Source organism: Trichomycterus rosablanca, chromosome 3, assembly GCF_030014385.1.
Source record: "Trichomycterus rosablanca isolate fTriRos1 chromosome 3, fTriRos1.hap1, whole genome shotgun sequence".
NCBI classification, from domain to species: domain Eukaryota; kingdom Metazoa; phylum Chordata; class Actinopteri; order Siluriformes; family Trichomycteridae; genus Trichomycterus; species Trichomycterus rosablanca.
In genome coordinates this window covers 2,632,417-2,651,951 of record NC_085990.1, presented here as the reverse complement: position 1 = coordinate 2,651,951, position 19,535 = coordinate 2,632,417, and the positions used below count along the sequence as shown (strand labels likewise).

Here is a 19,535-nt window from a genome sequence, read left to right as displayed (position 1 = left end):
TACATGACTTTTAGACACCTATGTAGAATGGGATAAACTGCCTAAATCCAGGTGTTGAAAGCTTGTACCAAGATATACAAGATTTGGGGTTGTAATTGCTGCCAAAAGGGTCTGAATACTTTTGTAAATAAGGAATTTTAGCTTTTGATGTTTAATTTTTTAGAATGCTTTAAAAACATGTTTTTATCACCATTATAAATGATTAGGTCAAAAACAAATCCAAAACAATAAAATGTGGAAAAAAGTCGAGGGATTTTAATATTTTAGACATGCTTGTACTTATTTACCTCTTTTCTGTTTTTTAAGATAAAAGACAAATGTAATTCCAGGTACTGTATTATAAAGGATGGACTTTAAAGAACGTTTGGATATTTAAGCAACCATCACATTACAGATACACATCAGGTCTTCAGGATGTCCGAGTTGCTTTTTCCAGACTCTGCACCGATTCTGAAAGCTCCTCCAGATCAGATCACAAAACCTTCTGCACCTGAATGGGTGAAGGATGAGGAGGAGAAGATGAAGACGGACCTGAACCGAGCAGAAGAAGAGATGACGGCCGACGTGGAGCCGAGTACCCTGCCGTGGCCTGGAGACAAAGCCGATCAACCTGAACCAGATAACGCCGAGAGCACCAGATCGGACAGCGTGTCCCTCCGCGGGGGAGCGAGCAGGACGGAGAGCGAGCGGGAGTTCGGCGGGCGAGATAAAAGGCAGACGGGAGACAGCTGGATGGAAGGAGAGCGACCGGAGAAGGTGGAACACTTGGAGATCGAGGTGGAGGAGCTGAACGCCATGCCGGAGAAAGCAGCCGGTGTCTTCAGTCCGAGTCTCGGCATCATGCGCTCGGTCAGCATGCCCAATCCACCCAGACACAGCTCGGAATGCTGGAAGGAAGAGAACACGCCTTTTATTAACCATCAGGGAACGCTGCCGGACGGATACTGCGATGATTATCCTAGACATTATAAAACACAATGCTGTAAGTATTACACAGTACACCAGAATAAATAGAGTTACATGAATTAGAACACCTACAGATGATTGTCTTACAATGGTCTAACCGGTTTAAAAACGCAGCACAACATTTACACTCATGCCAAGTACAAATGTGCCAATTATGGCACATCCCAAACCTTCTTAACAAATCAGCATTGACCAAAAAAAGGGCGTTAAAGTGTTCGGGTGGCGCTGCGGTAAAACACACTAGCACAACTGAGCTGAGATCTTAAGCTTGTGAGTCTATATGTTATATTCCATATAATCGAGTATGCGTAGAATACACATTTGAGAACGTTTAAAACACAAAAGCGCTAAGCGGAACGCTTTCCTTAGCGTATGAGCAGGTGGGCGCGTGCACCGTGCACGCACACACATTGAAACTGAATCACTGAGTCAACGAGTCAGAAACGACTCTTTTCAGACGAGTTATTCATTGGAATCGATTCAGGGAGCTGTGCTCTTATCTATGGTAAAGATTCAGATGAATAAACCAATCAGAGCTTCCGAATTCAGATTTTGGGCGGAATTTCAATCTCTCTCTTCATTGGTTGTTGTAGAAGTGACAGATTAGTGAACGAATCACCAATTTAAGCTTTTAACCGCGACAGCCGAGAGAGTAAATTAAATTAAATGATCTAAGACGGTTTTCATTAGTTAGGAGGATAAACACAGTTAAATATGGATTTTTATATTCTGGAAATATTCTGGAAATATACTAGATGGCCTTCAAGGTAAGCTGAGGTTATGATTTTATGCTGCTGTGTGGTTGATCTGGGTCGCGGTGCTGCTGTTTACCGTGCGCTTTCATTTTGCACTGATAGAAAAGCATCATCAAATATTAAACTTTTTCGGTAATTTTTGATGCTCATTAATTTGAAGTTAAACGGAGCAGAAATGGGAGATTCTGCTGGTTTGTTTATTATAAATATTGTCAATATGAATACAAATACAGCCTGTAATAATACAAAATATAAACACTGTAATTAGTCAGAATTGATCAGAACTACAGTGTATTGTACTCTAAGTTTACATTACATCGTATTGTACTGTACTGTATATCGCCACTTCTCAAAAGCATATCGAGATATGACTTTTTTAGTCATATCGCACAGCCCTAATCCAGTTTAGAAAGTAAAATTGAAACCTTTATGTTTTGAGGTTGTGGCCCCGGTGACTCTTATGCATAAAAATGTAAAAGCATACTTCTAATATTCACATAATTGTACATAATTATAGGGTGCTAACGGACCTACCGAATCATTTCTGAGTGTTTTTCTTTATTTTATTTTTTTTAAGGTTGGTGTATTGGGGGATATCGAGACGTCCTGAAAATGGGCGTGTCGCTGTTCATGTCAGCCCTGATCTTCCCCGTTCTGGTGTGGGGAGGCTACGTTTTCCTGCCCTTCGATGCTCCTGTGCTGGACAGCGCCCCCCTGAGGCTGGTCTACACCCTGCGCTGCTCGGTCTTCGCCGTCATTCCAATTGTATTGGGTAAGGACGAACGTGTGGGATGAAGTATGAAGGTAGCTTTGCACTGTAGCACTGTAGCCTTACAGCAAGAAGGTCCTGGGTTTCGATTCCCAGGTGGAGCAGTGATCGCTGTCTAAGTACAGCGTCTAAATAATCTGCCTTATGAGTTCCATGTCTTATTAGAATCCTCTCTACTGAGGCAGCTGATCAGGCAGCAGTAGGCAGCTCACTAGGTTTTCAGACAGACCCATAGTGTAAACACGGCGTAAAACATCTAAATAAATAAATAAACTGCCTCCAGCAGGCTGGGCTCCTATACGGACAGTGATGGGCTCGTCCGAGGGTGGGAACGCTGGAGAGGTTTTCTCACCACTGCTGTAATTACGACCTCTACTGGCTGGTCGATGGTACTGCACAATGAGAGGGGGGGTAATGGAGATCGGTGTGTGACTCTCTGTGTGCGATACGGATCTCCATCTCAACCCTCAATGTGCAGGTGAAAAGAAGCGGTCCGCTACTGCAGTGAGGTCTGCAGTAGTAGATTAAGCGAAATGCGATTGGGTACCAACTACATTGGTAGGGGAAATTTATGGTTAGTCAACATCAGAAACTTACAGTCTGTGTTCTTCATTCTTGTAGGTGTGTTAGTGCTGGGCGTGTCTCGTATACATTACCGTGCTCTACAGCCTCTGTGTGATGAGAAGATCGATCAGGTGAACATCCACCGCAGTTACGTCGATGATTCCATCTCCCTCTTCCTGCTGTACTTCCTTCAGCTGGGGGTCATGGCCGCCTATCTGGACCAGAACCTTCTCAAACTGGTGCCTCTACTCACCATCATATTTGTCTTCGGCAGGTAACGTCTAATTTACCCAGATTTCCTTGTGGAAAAATGTGTGTGCATACTTGGCAGACGTACCTTAACACCGTTGGCATTCATCACCATCTGTGTGGTTTGCAGGCTGGTTTACTGGATCGCAGCGGCGTGTGGCAGCAGTCTGAGGGGCTTCGGTTTTGGGTTCTGCTTCTTCCCCATGCTGACCATGCTGGTGGCCAACCTGTACTTCATCTTCATGACCGATTCGGCCGGCTCCATCTTCGCCCAGGAGAACCTGGAGCCGCCCGGCCCTCCTCAGGACCACAGGCAGAGGTTCTGGGGGTAGAGAAAAGCTGTCTGATCTCTGTAGATTAGTATCACTGATGGAAACCTGCTTACACGGAGCTGGAAGTTCCAGTTTTGAGGACCTGGTGCAGGTGAAGCAGGCGAAGGCTTGTCACTTATGTGTTTATATTGAACCTTTTGTTATGAACAACTGTGTATAAAGCTGATGGTTTTAAATACAGACTAAATGTAGTCGAGCTATCAGATCTGTCTTTGTTCGTATTCTTATTCTTGCCTTGTGTGCCTAAAGATGAACGTTAAGGTGTCATACAGTGAACAATCAGTCACTGATATTACTCTTATATTACTCTTTATATTTAAACATGTACTGAATGATTCTTAGGAGGGAAGGAAACCTTCTTGTTGGCAGTTTTTGTACTTTCAGAGTCAAAAGAATTCACTACATTTACATTTTACTTTCAGCACCTAGCAGACGCCTTTATCCAAAGCGGTACACATTCTGAGCAATTCAGGGTTAAGGGTCTTGCTCAAGGGTCCAACTGCAGCATCCTATATCACTATAATGTTCGACTTCCTACATTTCCCAGACTGCCGTTGCACTGACTAGTCATGGATTTTTAAAAGTTGAATCCTTGACCTGCTTGGTCCTGGTTTTTCTGGGCTATTTTTTATTTCTTGATGATTTTTTGAGCTCTTTGACTTCCTCTTCACACTGACACAGATAAATAATTGATGTTTATGACGTTTAGGATGTGTATTAAATCATTTCATTAGTACACAACAGCTGTGTCATCTATGTGAATATTGCATATCAGTGGCAGGTAAGGTACTGGACTAGTGAGCAGAAGGTTGCTGGTTCAAACCCGCCACTGTTGGACCCTTGACTGTGTACTGTAAGTGGCTTTGGATAAAAGCGTCTGCAAAATTTATAATAATAAAAAGCATCTACAGTATTACATAATACTGAAGACAGGATTGTGGTTTCCACTCTCTAATAGAGGTAACAGTGGTAGCTCAGTGGTTATGGTACTGGACTAGTAATCAGAATGGTGCCGATTCAAACCCCACCCACTGAGCAAGACCCTTAATCCTCATTTGCTTGAATTGTAAGTCGTTAAAATGACATTTATAATCGAGTCCAAAATAATAAAAACGTGTATTACATGATACTGAAGTCAGGATTGTGGTTTCCACATCTCTGCAATAGTGGTAGCTCAGCGGTTAAGTTACTGAACTAGTAATCAGAAGGTTGCTGGTCATACCTGATTTTGGGAATGTGTATGGGTTTAAAAAAAACAACAGCAGGTCAGCTATTAATTAGAAATTGTTGTGCAAAAACACCTCCTGTTCCTGCATTTTGTTTGATTACAATTATTTGACACAGGAACGTATTTTATTTATTCATTCCCGGCAAAACCACTTCGGAAGGCTATTAAAATGCCACAGCTGTTAGAACATACATATTCCTTTTATTTAAGTAAAGTAAATGTACACTTTTGACTCTATTGTACATTGAATTTTTGGAGAAAGCTCGCTCTGAAGATGATAAATAAAATGTAAAGGGTGTTTTAATGAAGTAGAAGTTAAATAGAAACAGTTCCACAATCATATAGACTTTTCTACTAAAGATATCCGACTGTTGTATTACACTATGACACTATAATGTTTGACTTCCTACATTTCCCAGACTGCCTTTGCACTGATGGATCATGTGTTTCCTATAATATGTTATTAATATGTGTTTATTCTGAGAAGTTGAACTCTTGACCTGCTTGGTCCTGGTTTTTCTGGGCATTTTTATTTTTTAAGGGTAGATTTTTCTACTGACGGAAAGGAATAGTTATAATTTACGGTGTTTATGTTTATGATGTTAATAAAAATCATTTCATTAATATAAACAACTGTGACATCTATGTGAATATTGCATATCAGTGGTAGTTAAGGTACTGGACTAGTAAGCAGAAGGTTGCTGGTTCAAACCCGCCACTGTCAGGTTGCCACTGTTGGGCCCTTGAGCAAGGTATTGCTTAGACTAGGTAGCTCAGCGGTTAAGGTACTGGACTAGTGATCAGATGGTTGCAGGTTCAAGCCCCACCACTGAGCAAGGTCCATAATCCTCAGTTGCTTGAATTGTACTGTAATACCTGGTGTAAGGTGATGTGGGTGTGGTGAACAGATCTGGTGTGTTGGTAAGAAGCTGGGTGTTGATTATTAATCTATATCTGTGTATGGCATTCAATACTCAAACCTTCAAACGTCTCTGGAGACAAGTTGTCTTTCATTTTTATTTGTTTAGCATCAAAGTTTTCTATATTGTCTGTTCATGTAACCATCTCTGTGTTTATTTTGGTACTGTACATGTTTTTAGTATGTAGTTGTTGTAAGCCTGAAATGTCTTATATTTTGGAAAATATGGAGTGCAACAGAGTGCATGTTTCTTCAGTTCAGTTTATAATTGTTATAATACATATAAAGAATGTATAATTATGTATATTTAAACTTTTTTTTAAACTACAAATAAAGCACAGATATATATTTGCACGAACACACTCTGGAGAACCTTTTTAGTTTGACCTGAGCCGTCATCTCGATTTTCACACATGATCTTTCTGACCTTTTTAGGATGTTAATGTCAGATTTATACACACTGCTGGACTGAAAATGACTTTAAATGTGTAGAATTTAAAAAGTGGACAGTAGATCTAGCCAAGTTGCCACTGTTGGGCCTGTGAACAAGACCCCTTAACCTGTAATTGCTCAACAAGTGTATTCAGTAATGATTGCAAGTCGCTTTGAATAAAAAGCATCTGCTGAAGTGTTTTTATTGTTATATTGAGTGGAGTTTGGGTCAGAAAATGCCGGTGATCATGAACTTGGTAACCTGCCTTCTATCTGTCGTCTACCCAAGAGTGAGATGATGCACTTAAGAAATCAAAAAAGTGATTCTCATTGTGGTTCCTGTTGCCCAAATGGGAGTTTACCTTCAGCAGTAAAATATTACAGCATTGTCCACACCTACCTGCTGCTAGTAAGAACCACATGGATGGGAACAATTATAGGAACCATAATTTAGCTGTTGAACAACACAGTCCATGAACAAAACAGCAGAAATGGTTCAAATCTACATGTTATGGGAGTTTGTGTGGTTTAAAGCTAGCAAATACTGTTTAACATCATAACGAGTTACAGAAAAGGAATATTGCACTTGCCTAACAGGTGCACCCTATGGTGCAGACACTTGTTCCTGATGATTTTCCTATACTACAAACATCAGGATAAGTTCAACCTCCTTTAAAGACCTTCAAATAACTGTTCTGGAGTGCAGCCTGTGTAGTTCATGAACACCAACTTCATCCCCGAGGTTGTGAAAGGCGCTAAATAAATAAAACTTATCATTTAAAGGAAAGGAACGCTTCTCAATTTTACCACAAACCAATAAGCACTCAGATTACAGCATACAATAAGGAATTAAAGCTGCTAGACAGCAAACAGTGGCCTATAGGTGTCTTCAAGTGCATTTTGTATAGCTGTTGGTTTCCGTTATTTTGACCCTGGCCTGTCTGGACATTTTTTAGCCCCTTAAAACCCTGTGGTCACATATGGGGACGTTACATTTTGGCTTCGTTATGCCTCATACTGTACGTTGTTCTGCTTAGACTTGTCCCCATTAGTGGACACTTTTGTCTGACATCTAGCTGTAACCAAAGTATTAGATAATAAATAAGCTAAAAAAACAAGATAAATTCATAACATATCATGCATAAAGCTCAGGTCTTAAGAGGTCTTTTATACACATATTATTTCGCTTTTTGAATGATCAAACTCTACAATAAGCAGTATTGAAAAGTTAAACAATCCAGATCCATAATTCTGATCTAACTGACTGGAAGAGTCATAAATTCCCAGTTACCACTGAGAAGGGTGGCCCTGTTCCGCTCCCTACAGGCTTCTTTAAATCCATTTTGTATAGCTGTAGGTTTCCGTTATTTTGACCCTGGCCTGTCTTGACTTTTTTTTTTAACCCCTTGAGACCCTGCGGTCACATACGAGGACATTATACCCTGAGTTTACTGATTCTGCTTAACTTAGACCTGTTGTCCCCATTAGTGGACACTTTTGTCTGACATCTAGCGGTAGCAAAGTACTACATAATAAATAAGGTAAAAAACAAAATAAAAATGCATAAAATATCAAAGCTTGAGTCTTGAGAAGATAAAAAAAACCAATATTTTTGTTCCATGCATTATTATTACATTAGATCAATAATAATACAATTTAAACTGTTATTTGTTAAATATTTTCTTCAAATGAATATGATTTCACTTTAGCTTCTTTTCAAATGTCAATGATCAAACTAAATACAATAAGCAGCCCTGAAAAGTTAAACAATCCAGATCCATAATTCTGATCTAACTCTGATTGGAATGGTGATGTTGGACACATTATGAGAAAACCAGTTCACTAGAAAAGACAATTAAACTGGGAAGAGCTGAGGGTAAAAGAGGAAGAGGACAGCCAGCAACAATATGGATAGAAACAATAATTAGGCCTGAAGTAAAGAAACGGCACATGTACACGTTCACAGATGTAAACACAAGTCTTTTAATTTTCCCTCACGATGGAGTAAAAAAAGCAGTGCAGCGATACATAAGCACGACCTAGCGGGAGAATAAGAGCCAGAGATTATGGGGTCGATGGAGACAGTATCAGAAAACACCGTTAGCTATTCTAGACGCGCATCATGTTGATATTGTGTCCCGACGGCTGCGTTTTAACAATTTACTCGCTCTACTCGGCGCCCTGCCCGCCTGCATTGTCCTCTCCTCCCTTCTTCTTGTGGCCGGACACGATGTCGTCGATGCGCAGAAGCAGGATGGCAGTCTGTGAAATAAATAAATAAATAGGAGCATCATTATTAGGACAGGTGAGTTGTTTAGGGACGGGTATAGGCAAAGAAACGAAGTATGTGGAGACGTGACCTTAAACTCGGGTCTCTCTCAAAACCATAATATCAGCAAGTAAGTGCAAATGAAATGGACATTTAAAAAGCCCATAAAACTTAAATGGCATTAAAACTGTGTTGTCAGGTGCTCAGGTGGCACAAATTTTAAAAAATAATAGTAATTTCAGCTCTGCTGGGCGTATGTACGTAAACATGATTGGCCAATGTCTGCCCCAAAGGTGTTAGACCATAGGATAACACCTCCCAGGGCTGCCACTAACGACTATTTTTCTATCTATTAATCTAAACTATTAATTTTCCTCCAGAAAATGTAATTCAGAATCTCATTTAAGCTTCTTTTATTTTAAGAACAAACTGTACGGCATAATAATACAACAGAACTAAATGTAAACAGGGTTTATGTCCATATTATCACATTCTCAAGTGCTCCAGCACGTGTTTATGGCGTTCTGTACACAAAGCAAAGTGCTTAAACTTATAGTTAGGGGTCGGCACGTCTCATTAAGTCCAACGTACAGTAACGACAGAATGAGCCCAGATTCTAACCTCCACATTCACTCAACACTTACTTCACATCCTGGGCCATGTAAACACAGTGGTGAGTGTTACGGCGCACTCACATGAGAAGCTTCTTGCGCTTTGAGCACCGCGGCAACAGCAAAAATGCCCTACCTAACCTCGCTAAGAAATGCTGTATTCCAAGATCTCTGCGATTAAGCTTAATGAAACAATTAGGGCTGGGTTTATAAAATCGATTTTTCGATTCGAATCGATCTTTATTTGAACGATCCGATATCGATTCATATAAACGCGAGATCGATCTTTTAAATACGCCCCTTTTTACGGTGCACACGGAAATCTGTTACCCCCTTTAATCTCGCGTGACCAGCCAGTGTTTTTTCATGCAACGAGATCTGACCTGCGCATCAGTTCAGCACGGCAGAAGCTCAGGTTATGACCACTACACAACTTTCTGCACTGATTTTCGCTCGGCGACGGGTCGGTGCTGGATTCGGGAGGAACTCGGTGTTCGCTCTGCGATCAAAACTCGGCTCTCGATCGACGTGAGAAACAGCGAGGGGAAACACAGGGGCGAGGTTGTAAACAGGTGGTGGAGCGCAATATAGTTTCTATCAGAATACATCAGCACACACGAGTTTTACAGTATTTCTGACCTGATCGTTCTCTACAAAACAAAATATTTATTAACCTCCAACTCACTATAGAACGATCCATGCTGCTCGTGTTGCCAAATCCACTCAGATTCATTTATTTCATCGGTGCACAAACTTTCATCTCTCGCTACTTGTTGATGTGCATGTTTGGATGTGGTATCATTAAACCTTTCATCACTTCTCACATGTGTTTTCGTGACAAAACGTAGTTTTGGAGAGCAGAGAAGCTCGCCTGTGATTCCCCCTGGTGATAGATGGTGTAAAACCCCCCATATCGCCGATCAGTCGTGTAGTGTGAACATTACAGCGACCAGGTGTTAATAAGTATCGTGTCGTGTAAACTTGGTATAAGCTGTTCAACAGCCAGGTGTATGTTTACATTTACACTGTTGTAGCGTGTCAGACATATAAAATAATAATAAAAAATGTATGTTACTGTTTTCTCTTTTGGATTAATTATTTATGTAAACAAAATACACAAATATTTTTAATAATGAGTGTTTTTTGTACAATTATCACATTCGTTCTCTGAACATCTGTACATATTTAAACAAAACCTGTTAATGTAACTCAAATATGCCTAAATGTGTTGAATCGAAATTGAATCGAATCGAAAATCGAAGATCGAATCGGGACTTTGTGAATCGGAATCGAATCGATCCAGGAAATTAGTGGCGATACCCAGCCCTAGAAACAATATAGACGTGCAACATGGCGCTAGTGCTGCTGTGTAGTACGCAGCAAGTAGTGCTGAACGCTTATATGAATGGAGACGTTGTAGAAATGACCGTTTTAAAAATGATGCATCGATTTACCATATCGACGTCAACACAGTGCTGCAGTTACGACCTCTGCTGGCTGGTCGATGGCGCTGCACCGAGACTGGAGATAACGGAGGTCAGTGCGTGACTTTTATACACGATGCTGACCCCCGTGTGATCCCGCCTCGTGCAGGGGAAAAGAAATGGATAGTAGTGTAGGAGAGATATAACCAGGGTAATTGGATATGACTAAATTGGGAGTTTTACATGCCTTGGTTACATTCATGACAGGACAAGATTCATCAGTTCAAGTTTTTAATATCGAACACAGTCACTGTCTTAACCGCTTATCCGATTAGGGTCGCGACGGTGCTGGGGCCTATCCCAGCTTTTCAATGGGCGCAAGGCACACAGTAACACCCTGGATGGGGCGTCAGTCCAGACACACACACATTCACCTATAGGGCAATTCAGTGTCTCCAGTTAACCTAGCTGCATGTTTTTGGACTGTGGGAGGAAACCGGAGCTCCCGGAGGAAACCCAGACAGACACGGGGATCGAACCCAGGACCTTCTTGCCGTGAGGCGACAGTGCTACCCACCGAGCCACCGTGCCGCCCGGAAAAATGCATCAATAGAAGTAATTATTATTAAATTAACGGGAGGGATCGTATACGAGCGTTTACCTCTACCGCGGTCTTGTATGTTTGGGCTTTGACAGCCAGCGGCTCCCAGATGCCCAGTTCGGCCATGTCTGCCAGAGTGCCCGTCTCTCCATTAACTCCCCATGAGGTGGTGCCCTCCTGAGTGTGCTTCGCCTGGGAAGAGGAGCAGAGTGAAGATGGTCACACAAGCCTGTTTGAATAGGAGCAGACCACACACACACACACACACACACACACACACACACACACACACTTACCCTGAGGGAGGTGAGCACACGGATGGTGGAGGCGCCGCAGTTCTGGACCAGGGTGCGGGGGATGACCTCGAGGGCCTGAGCCACGGCGCGGTACGGCCACTGCTCGACGCCGGTGAAAGCCCTGGAGCGTTCGATCAGCCTGTGAGACACGGCCATCTCCACAGCGCCGCCGCCGGGCAGCAGGCACGGCTCCAGCAGCACGTTACGGCACACCTGCATGGCGTCCTGGAGATTACGCTCCACCTCCTGAGACGGAGCAGACCGTTAAAACACCGAGAACGACTTTTACTCGTTATTCAGTCAGATCATCACTCAGAATGAAGGCGTTTTCTCACCGCCAGGATCTCTTTGCTGGCTCCTCTCAGCAGGATGGTGCAGGCTTTGGGGTCCTTGCACTCGGTGACGAAGGTGAAGTACTCGTCGCCGATCTTCTTCACCTCGAACAGACCGGCTCCCGTCCCAACATCGTCCTCCCGCAGCTCGTCCGTCCTGTTGGCGATGCGGGCGCCGCAGGCTCTGAGGAGGACGGAACGATAAAGGACGATACGCTCAGGTAACGGGCAAACACGATTAAAACGAACGTCCGTCTGTTCGGGCTCAGTTTACCTGGCAATGCGGTTGTTGTCTGTCTTGCGGACGCGTCGGATCGCGGTGATGTTGGCTTTCATAAGATAGTGCTGAGCCAGATCTGAAAGGTGAACGACAGCCACACCCATATTAAGAGGGATTTCAATATATAAAGGCAATATACACTAATACACTGATCAGTCATATCATTAAAACCACCTCCTTGTTTCTACACTCACTGTACATTTTTAGTCCATCTGTTTCTCTACATACTTTTTAGCTCCCTTTTATGCTGTTCTTCAATGGTCAGGACCCCCACAGGACCACCACAGAGCAGGTATTATTTAGGTGGTGGATGATTCTCAGCACTGCAGTGACACTGACGTGTTGCGCTGGTATGAGTGGATCAGACACAGCAGCGCTGCTGGAGTTTTTAAACACCTCACTGTCCCTGCTGGACTGAGAATAGTCCACCGACCAAAAACATCCAGCCAACAGCGCCCCGTGGGCAGCATCTTGTGACCACTGATGAAGGTCTAGAAGATGACCGACTCAAACAGCAGCAATAGATGATCGATCGTCTCTGACTTTACATCTACAAGGTGGACCGAGTAGGTAGGAGTGTCTAATAGAGTGGACAGTGAGTGGACACGGTGTTTAAAAACTCCAGCAGCGCTGCTGTGTCTGATCCACTCATACCAGCACAACACACACTAACACACCACCACCATGTCAGTGTCACTGCAGTGCTGAGAATGATCCACCACCTAAATAATACCTGCTCTGTGGTGGTCCTGACCATTGAAGAACAGCATGAAAGAGGGTAACAAAGCATGTAGAGAAACAGATGGACTACAGTCAGTAATTGTAGAACTACAAAAAGGTGGTTTTAATGTTATGGCTGATCGGTGTATATAATATATACTAGCCAGTACACTAATACCAAGGCATTTTTTTGCTTGTGGTCAGTGAAACAATGGCAAACAAGGGTCAGTTTACAAACATCTACAGGCAATGATGAAGTAGGTCAGTTGTAGCTGGTTCAAGCCCCACTGCTGCCGGGTTGCTACTGTTGGGCCCTTGAGCAAGGCGCATTGCTTAGACTCTATACATTGCTTAGACAGTATACCGTCATAGTACTTAAGTCACTTTAGATAAAAGCTTCTGCCAAATGCTGTAAATGTAAATGTGAATGATGCTGCCAGTGTGAACACAGGGCATCGAGCGATCAGCGATTTAGGCGACAAGAAGCGAGAAGTCGCTGCCCGTGTGAACGCAGGGTAAAATTTTACATTTTTATCTCTCATTTTGCTTAGTGCGTGTCTGTGTACCTGAGATTCCCTTCTCGGTGAAGATGAGGTCGGGCTTGAGGCGGATGATGTCTTCACAGATCTGCTGGATGTACTCTTCCTCCATCTGCAGGATCCTGGCGAAGTCTTCCTCACGAGTGATTTCTATATCCGTCTGAAGACGGTCAAACATTCGGGACTCGATCAGAGACCCACAGAGAATAAAATGCTTTCATGAAGTTCACACTGAGGTCTGGACGTTTTACCTGGCTCTCGCCCTTCTTGTACTCCAGGGAGCAGTCGAGGAGGACAATCCTGGGGTTCTTGATGAGGCGGCGCATGCGCGGATGCGTCACGTCCTTGTTTATCATCACGCCCTTCAGCACACGGGAGTCTTCGATGAACCCGCCGGGTACCTACACACACAGATGATCGTCTGTTATTGTCTGTACCTTATACTGAAGGACAACACAGACACGAGGAGAACATGCAAACTACACAGAGATGACCCACACTGCTCCACCTGGGAATCGAAGCCAGGACCTTCTTGCTGTGAAACTGTAAAAACTGTGTTGTAGCCTAGTGGTCAGGGTACTGAATTACTAATCTGAAGGTTGCCGGTTCAAGCCCCACCACTGCCAGGCTGCCACTGTTGGGCCCTTGAGCGAGGCCCTTAACCCTCAATTGCTTAGATTGTATACTGTCACAACTGTAAGTCGCTTTGGATAAAATGGAACGTTAATGTAGGTGTGACGTTAACGTTTTGAGTTGGGGGAAAGAAGACGGGGGAGGGAGTTTTAGATTCGTTTTATGTAATAGCGCCACCCAGAGGTCAAACAGTTCAAGCTGTTTTATTTAAACCTGATTAATATTGGAATGACTTTCATTTTACTTCTAAAATAGGGCGGCACAATGGCTAGGTGGGTAGCACTGTCGCCTCCCCTGTCCGGGTCCTTTCTGTGTGGAGTTTGCATGTTCTCCCAGTGAATTTCCCTGTAAGTGAATGGATGTGTGTGTGTGTGTGTGTGTCTGCCCTGCGATGGACTGGCATCCCGTCCAGGGTGCAACTGTGTGCCTTGCGCCCATTGAAAAGCTGGGATAGGCTCCAGCACAGACCCCCCCCCCCCCCCCCTCCCCTAACTGCGGTTGAATGAATGAATGTGTTCGATATCACCTAGCTACCTGTTCCGTCATGAATGTAACCAAAACTGTAAAACATGACGTTAAAATGCTAATAAACAAACAAACAAAAACTTCTAAAATACCTCTCGAGCCGAAGCCGATATAAGACCAAGCCGTACGCGACCCTCACCTTTTCCACCTTGGCGTAGTTCTTGATGTCGATCTCCTTGCGGCCGTTCTCGTCCAGCTCCACGGTGCGCACCGCGTCCAGGGCGATGTTACACGCCAGGGTCGACCAGCGACTGAGCGCTTTGGTGTTGATGGCCGAGTTAATGATCTTCAGCATCATGTCCCGATCGTTTTGGTCGACCGGGGTGCTGCGGAGCAAAGGCGCTTCGGATTTAACCAACGTGTTGGCATTTAGAACCCGCGTGCGAGTACTGAAACACGTTTCCATGCTAACCAGTGTAATACTCGTGCACTACCTGATCTCTTTCAGCATGCTGAGGATGTCGTCCAGAGCCTGCCTGTAGGCGCTGATCACCACTGTGGGATGCATCTGCTGCTCCAGAAAATGCGCCGCCACTGACAGCATCTCTCCAGCTGCAAACGAAGACTCTTAGTAAACCGCAGCACCACGCGTTATTTATTTTACACACTTCGGTTCCATTCAGGACAGGACAGGTAGATACTGGTTACACTGGTTCATTAGATCCAATTCACCTCACTTGCATGTCTTTGGACTGTGGGAGGAAACCCACACGGACACGGGGAGAACATGCAAACCGCTCCAACTGGGAATCAAACCCAGGACCTTCTTGCCACCATTCAATGCCATCCATACCATAACAGGATGTATACTACAGTACATGGATAAAGTATTGGGACACCCCTTGTAACACGTGAATTCATGTGTTTCAGCCACAACACTTGCTGATAAGTGTTATAATAAATTATATAGTAAATAAGATGCTTCAATTCGCAGTCCCCCCCCCCCCCAATTTTCTACCTAATTTAGTCATATCCAATTACCCTGATTGCGTTACGCTTCCCCTCCACTGCTGACTGAGGAGCGCCGCAACCGACACACAGACACGTGTGCACACAGTACCGACTGCATCTTTTCACCTGCACGAGGCGAGTTCATACGTAGATCAGCTTTGTGTACGGAGAGCCACACCCGGATGAGGCACCATCAATCAGCCAGCAGAGATCGTAATCGCATCACTTATGAGGAGCCCTGGTCCGGCTTAATCCCACACTGTGAACAACAGCCAATCGTTGTTCATGTGGCCGCCCGACCCAGCCGGATGTCAGAGCCGAGACAGGGAAGGCCTTTCTGTAATCTAGTATGACCGTCTCCCCCTGCACAAAGCAAGGTCTATAAGGTCATTTAAACAAACCCCAGTGTCCTGCACAGAGCCTTGACCACAGCCCTACTGAACAGCTTTGGAATGAACTGGAACACCGACTGAGGCTTTAGTGCCCAGTCATACAAACGCGGTCATCTTTTAACTGAATGTGCACAAATTCCCACAGACTGTAGGCTACAGTTGTAGTCTAGCGGTTAAGGTACTGGACTAGTAATCAAAAGGTCACTGGTTTAAGCCCCACCACTGCCAGGTTGTCACTGCCCTTAATCCTTAATTCCTTAGACAGTGTCACAGTACTGTAAGTCACTTTGGATAAAAGCTCTACCTCTACAGCTCTATTTTAACACCATTCACTTTTGGGATGCCCAACAAGCTCATAGTCAGGTGTTCAAATACTTTTGAGCATTTAGTGTTTATGCTTTCACACTGAAAACCTTATGTACCCAACCCACTGTTCAAACAATACAGGGGTCACAAAAAACATCACAAACCCAGGATAATGACGGAGGTGGTGCCGTCTCCGACCTCCTCGTCCTGAGTGCGGCTGATCTCGATCATGGACTTGGCAGCAGGGTGCTGAACCTGGATCTGCAGAAAGAGTCGGTCAGAATCAAGCCGTCGCCAGGACAGATTATTTATACAGTAATCTGACCAAGTAAATCCCAGAATACCTCTCTCAGGATGGCATTGCCGTCATTGGTCATTACGATGCCTCCCATAGGGTCCAGCAGCATCTGCACAAATAGGGACACAACTCAGATTATTTGAGGATTCATTTATTAAAGTCTAGTTGAATGCTAGAATTAGACAGAATTGCAGACGTCGTTATTCCGGCAAACATCATTTAAACCCTAACTCCAGATATCTGAGCATGTAGAAACTGTCTAAATTTTTAATGCGATGACATGAGTACCTAAATGAAACAAAGGAACCATTACTTTAAAAAACAACTAAACCAAACCTGGACTAAAGTCTAGGTCTAGTGTAAGTAGTTTGTAGGATTTTAACATCATGTTTTACACACTTTGGTTGGAGGAAACTAAGCGGTAGCCTAGTGGTTAAGGTACTGGACTGGTATAACGAAGGTCACTGGTTCGAGCCTCACAACTGCCAGGTTGCCTTGAGCAAGGCCCTTAACCTTCAATTGCTCAAACTGTATACTGTAACTGTAACGTAAGTCGCTTTGGATAAAAGCATCCGCTAAATGCCAAAAACGTAAATGTAAAATGAAACCGGAGCTCCCGAAGGAAATCCACACAGACATGGGGAGAACATGCAAACTCCACACAGAAAGGACCTGGAGCTCCCCACCTAGATATCAAGTGAGGCAAAAGTGCTACCCACCAAGCCACCGTTCAACCCTTAAAAGCTTAAATAAAACTAAACTAAATCAGCACAGAAGTGTAGCTGTTACAGAGTTAAATCAAACAGAAACATAAGTCCTTGGTTTGGCATGTTTTCCTCGTTTGTACGAACATATTTAAGACGAATTGGTTGCTCAAAATTGACCCTAGGTCATTGTGGAGTCTGGAGACCTGTGTTTGACCGAAGTGACTTTCACGTATTTGTGTGGAACATCAGATAATCTTGGGTAGGACAGTGGTAGCTTAGTGGTTAAGGTACTGGACTAGTAATCATACCATCACCATGTTCCCACTGTTGGGCCCCTCTATTGCTTGAACTGTATTCAGTGATAATTGTAAGTCGCTTTGGATAAGCGTCTGCTAAATACCACACATGTAAATGTAATCTTTACAAACTGTTTAATCTGGACAAGTCATTCCATGATGGGATTAAACACAGATTAGTCGTTCTTGACATGTAAATGTTGATAAAAATTGCAAAGACAACAGATTTGGACAAAACCTGAATAGCAAATACATCCCAGCTCTCTATGTAAAATAAATCCTATCTGGATAAATCCTAGGTCAGGGTGTGGCTCTACAACATACTAAAGCAGGGAGAGAACTGATGCTGAGGCTGAGCGAAGAGCTTGAAGCATTACACACCTTCATCATGGCTCTTGGTCCCAGACATGTCCTGATTACATCTGCTATGGTCTAAAATAAAATGAAAATAAAGAAAAACGTAAATATAGATAAACAGATGTATAAACTTTAATCAAGAACGAACTGTAATTGAAAGACTCACCTTGGCTGCATTGATGTTTCCTACCTGGACCTTCCGTCCAGACTCTCTTTTCATATTCTGACCTGAAAGACAGAAGGATATTTTATGCACCACACTGACATCAACGTAAGGCCGGGCGGTATATCGCAAATACCGATATATTCGATATTACTTTTTACACGATACTGAAAATGATAGTAATGAGAGTTCTGTGCAAAATATGCAGTAAATATTCTGGAAACATGAAAGAAAACATTTTTAAAAAAGTGGATTTTATCCTTAATGGAACACCACATGGGTATGGATTTGGTCTCAATTTAAAGAAGAGCATGGTCAAATATTAAACTTTTCCAGGATTTTTTTAATGCTCATTTGTTTGAAGTAAAACGGACATAATAAATGTGATAGTGAGATTCTGCTGGTATGTCTGATATAAACATTCATAGTCAATATAAATATATATACAGCCTTGTAATAATACAAAATATAAACACTGTAATTAGTCAGAATTGATCAGAACTACAATGTTTTGTGATTTCAAGATAACTTATTTATGAATATTTAATATAAACTTAATTATTTATAAACAAAATAAGCTAAAATAACTTACACTACTTACAATTTCTGTGCCCGGAAAAAGGCAGTGGTCTGCTATTGTACTTTAAGTTTACATTATATCGTATCGTATCGTATCGTATATCGAGATATGAGTTTTGTAGTCATATCGCCCAGCCCTACATCAATGTAAACTCTGGGGGTGTATCTGTACTGGGGTAAGGAGTGGCTGTAAATGCTGGATGCTCTTACTACATCATTTACATCCAACCAAAGTGTACAGACAGTGTACAATGTACAAATATTATTAGATTTGAGGAACAACAGCTCTGAACATCCATAATGCCAAACATGGGCATCAATTTTAGCTGGGCTGTTAAACACATGACTTCATATTATGCACAAAAATGCTACATTTATCACTTTTTAAAGGGAAAGAATGGCATATTGCACCATAAATTAAACGATAATAAAGTAATCAGGGTAAGAAAGCTATATTTCTTTATATGTTTCTTTAAATAAGAGCTACAGCTACTATTAGACAGCTAGAGACTGACAGAAAGCTAAGCTATGCTATGCTAAGCTAACTAGCCGGTGACCAAGCGAGGCCATGCCATGCCCGTTAGCCTGTTAGCATCAGCAGCTACTACAAAGCGGAAAATCACGATACGTTAAAGTTCTCATGGCTGAGATATTATAAGTACAGCAGGCACCAAAAGGACGTTATAGACATAAAAAAGCACAAATCCTCACTGAGCACGAGAACCGGTCTCCCCATCATGATTGCAGCGTGCGTCGTTAGCCGGCACCCAAATCCGCCTGCAGTCTAGAGAAGAAAGGAAGACCGAGGCGTGCCTGGAGATCGCTTCAGCTCTCCACCAATGAGCAACCGAGAAATTTAGACGGGCGTGCTGATTGACCAATCATAGTCAGATTTAGTGTTGTAGGCGGGACCAAGGCGAATATAATGAAGCCTAGTGTTGAGGGCGGGTTTTAGAAGAAGGTGCCAGAAATTTCCTTCTTGTTGTAGAAACGATGTCGCACTAAATGTACATATAAAGGCATCAGTGCTGGGGTTATAACC

The 19,535-nt window shown here is 43.1% G+C and overlaps 2 protein-coding genes across 2 annotated transcripts; one reads left to right on the top strand and one right to left on the bottom strand.

Moving 5' to 3' along the window:
• The first annotated feature begins 274 nt into the window (after window positions 1-274).
• On the top strand, window positions 275-3,831 carry tmem79b (transmembrane protein 79b). Its single transcript, XM_062991701.1, has 4 exons — window positions 275-982; window positions 2,299-2,493; window positions 3,112-3,328; window positions 3,434-3,831. The coding sequence occupies exons 1-4, from the start codon at window positions 415-417 to the stop codon at window positions 3,633-3,635; spliced, it is 1,182 nt and encodes a 393-aa protein (XP_062847771.1). The 5' UTR covers window positions 275-414; the 3' UTR covers window positions 3,636-3,831.
• A 4,346-nt stretch (window positions 3,832-8,177) lies between these two features.
• On the bottom strand, window positions 8,178-19,291 carry cct3 (chaperonin containing TCP1, subunit 3 (gamma)). The gene is made up of 14 exons (XM_062992425.1): window positions 19,205-19,291; window positions 17,918-17,979; window positions 17,776-17,826; window positions 16,438-16,500; window positions 16,258-16,354; window positions 14,879-14,996; window positions 14,584-14,770; window positions 13,538-13,687; window positions 13,314-13,446; window positions 12,022-12,103; window positions 11,751-11,931; window positions 11,416-11,661; window positions 11,180-11,311; window positions 8,178-8,476 (listed from the first exon to the last, which is right to left on the bottom strand). Exons 1-14 carry the CDS (start codon window positions 19,230-19,232, stop codon window positions 8,384-8,386), a joined length of 1,623 nt encoding a protein of 540 aa, XP_062848495.1. The 5' UTR covers window positions 19,233-19,291; the 3' UTR covers window positions 8,178-8,383.
• Window positions 19,292-19,535: the final 244 nt, after the last annotated feature.

Excerpts from the sequence above, each read along its gene's own strand:
- tmem79b (XM_062991701.1), top strand. The coding sequence starts at position 415 with ATGTCCGAGTTGCTTTTTCCAGACTCTGCACCGATTCTGAAAGCTCCT. Across the intron at positions 983-2,298 it reads ACATTATAAAACACAATGCT|GTTGGTGTATTGGGGGATAT; the intron begins GTAAGTATTACA and ends ATTTTTTTTAAG. Across the intron at positions 2,494-3,111 it reads CGTCATTCCAATTGTATTGG|GTGTGTTAGTGCTGGGCGTG; the intron begins GTAAGGACGAAC and ends TCATTCTTGTAG.
- cct3 (XM_062992425.1), bottom strand. The coding sequence starts at position 19,232 with ATGATGGGGAGACCGGTTCTCGTGCTCA. Across the intron at positions 16,501-17,775 it reads GACCAAGAGCCATGATGAAG|ATGCTGCTGGACCCTATGGG; the intron begins GTGTGTAATGCT and ends CTATTTGTGCAG. Across the intron at positions 8,477-11,179 it reads CATACAAGACCGCGGTAGAG|ACTGCCATCCTGCTTCTGCG; the intron begins GTAAACGCTCGT and ends TTTATTTCACAG.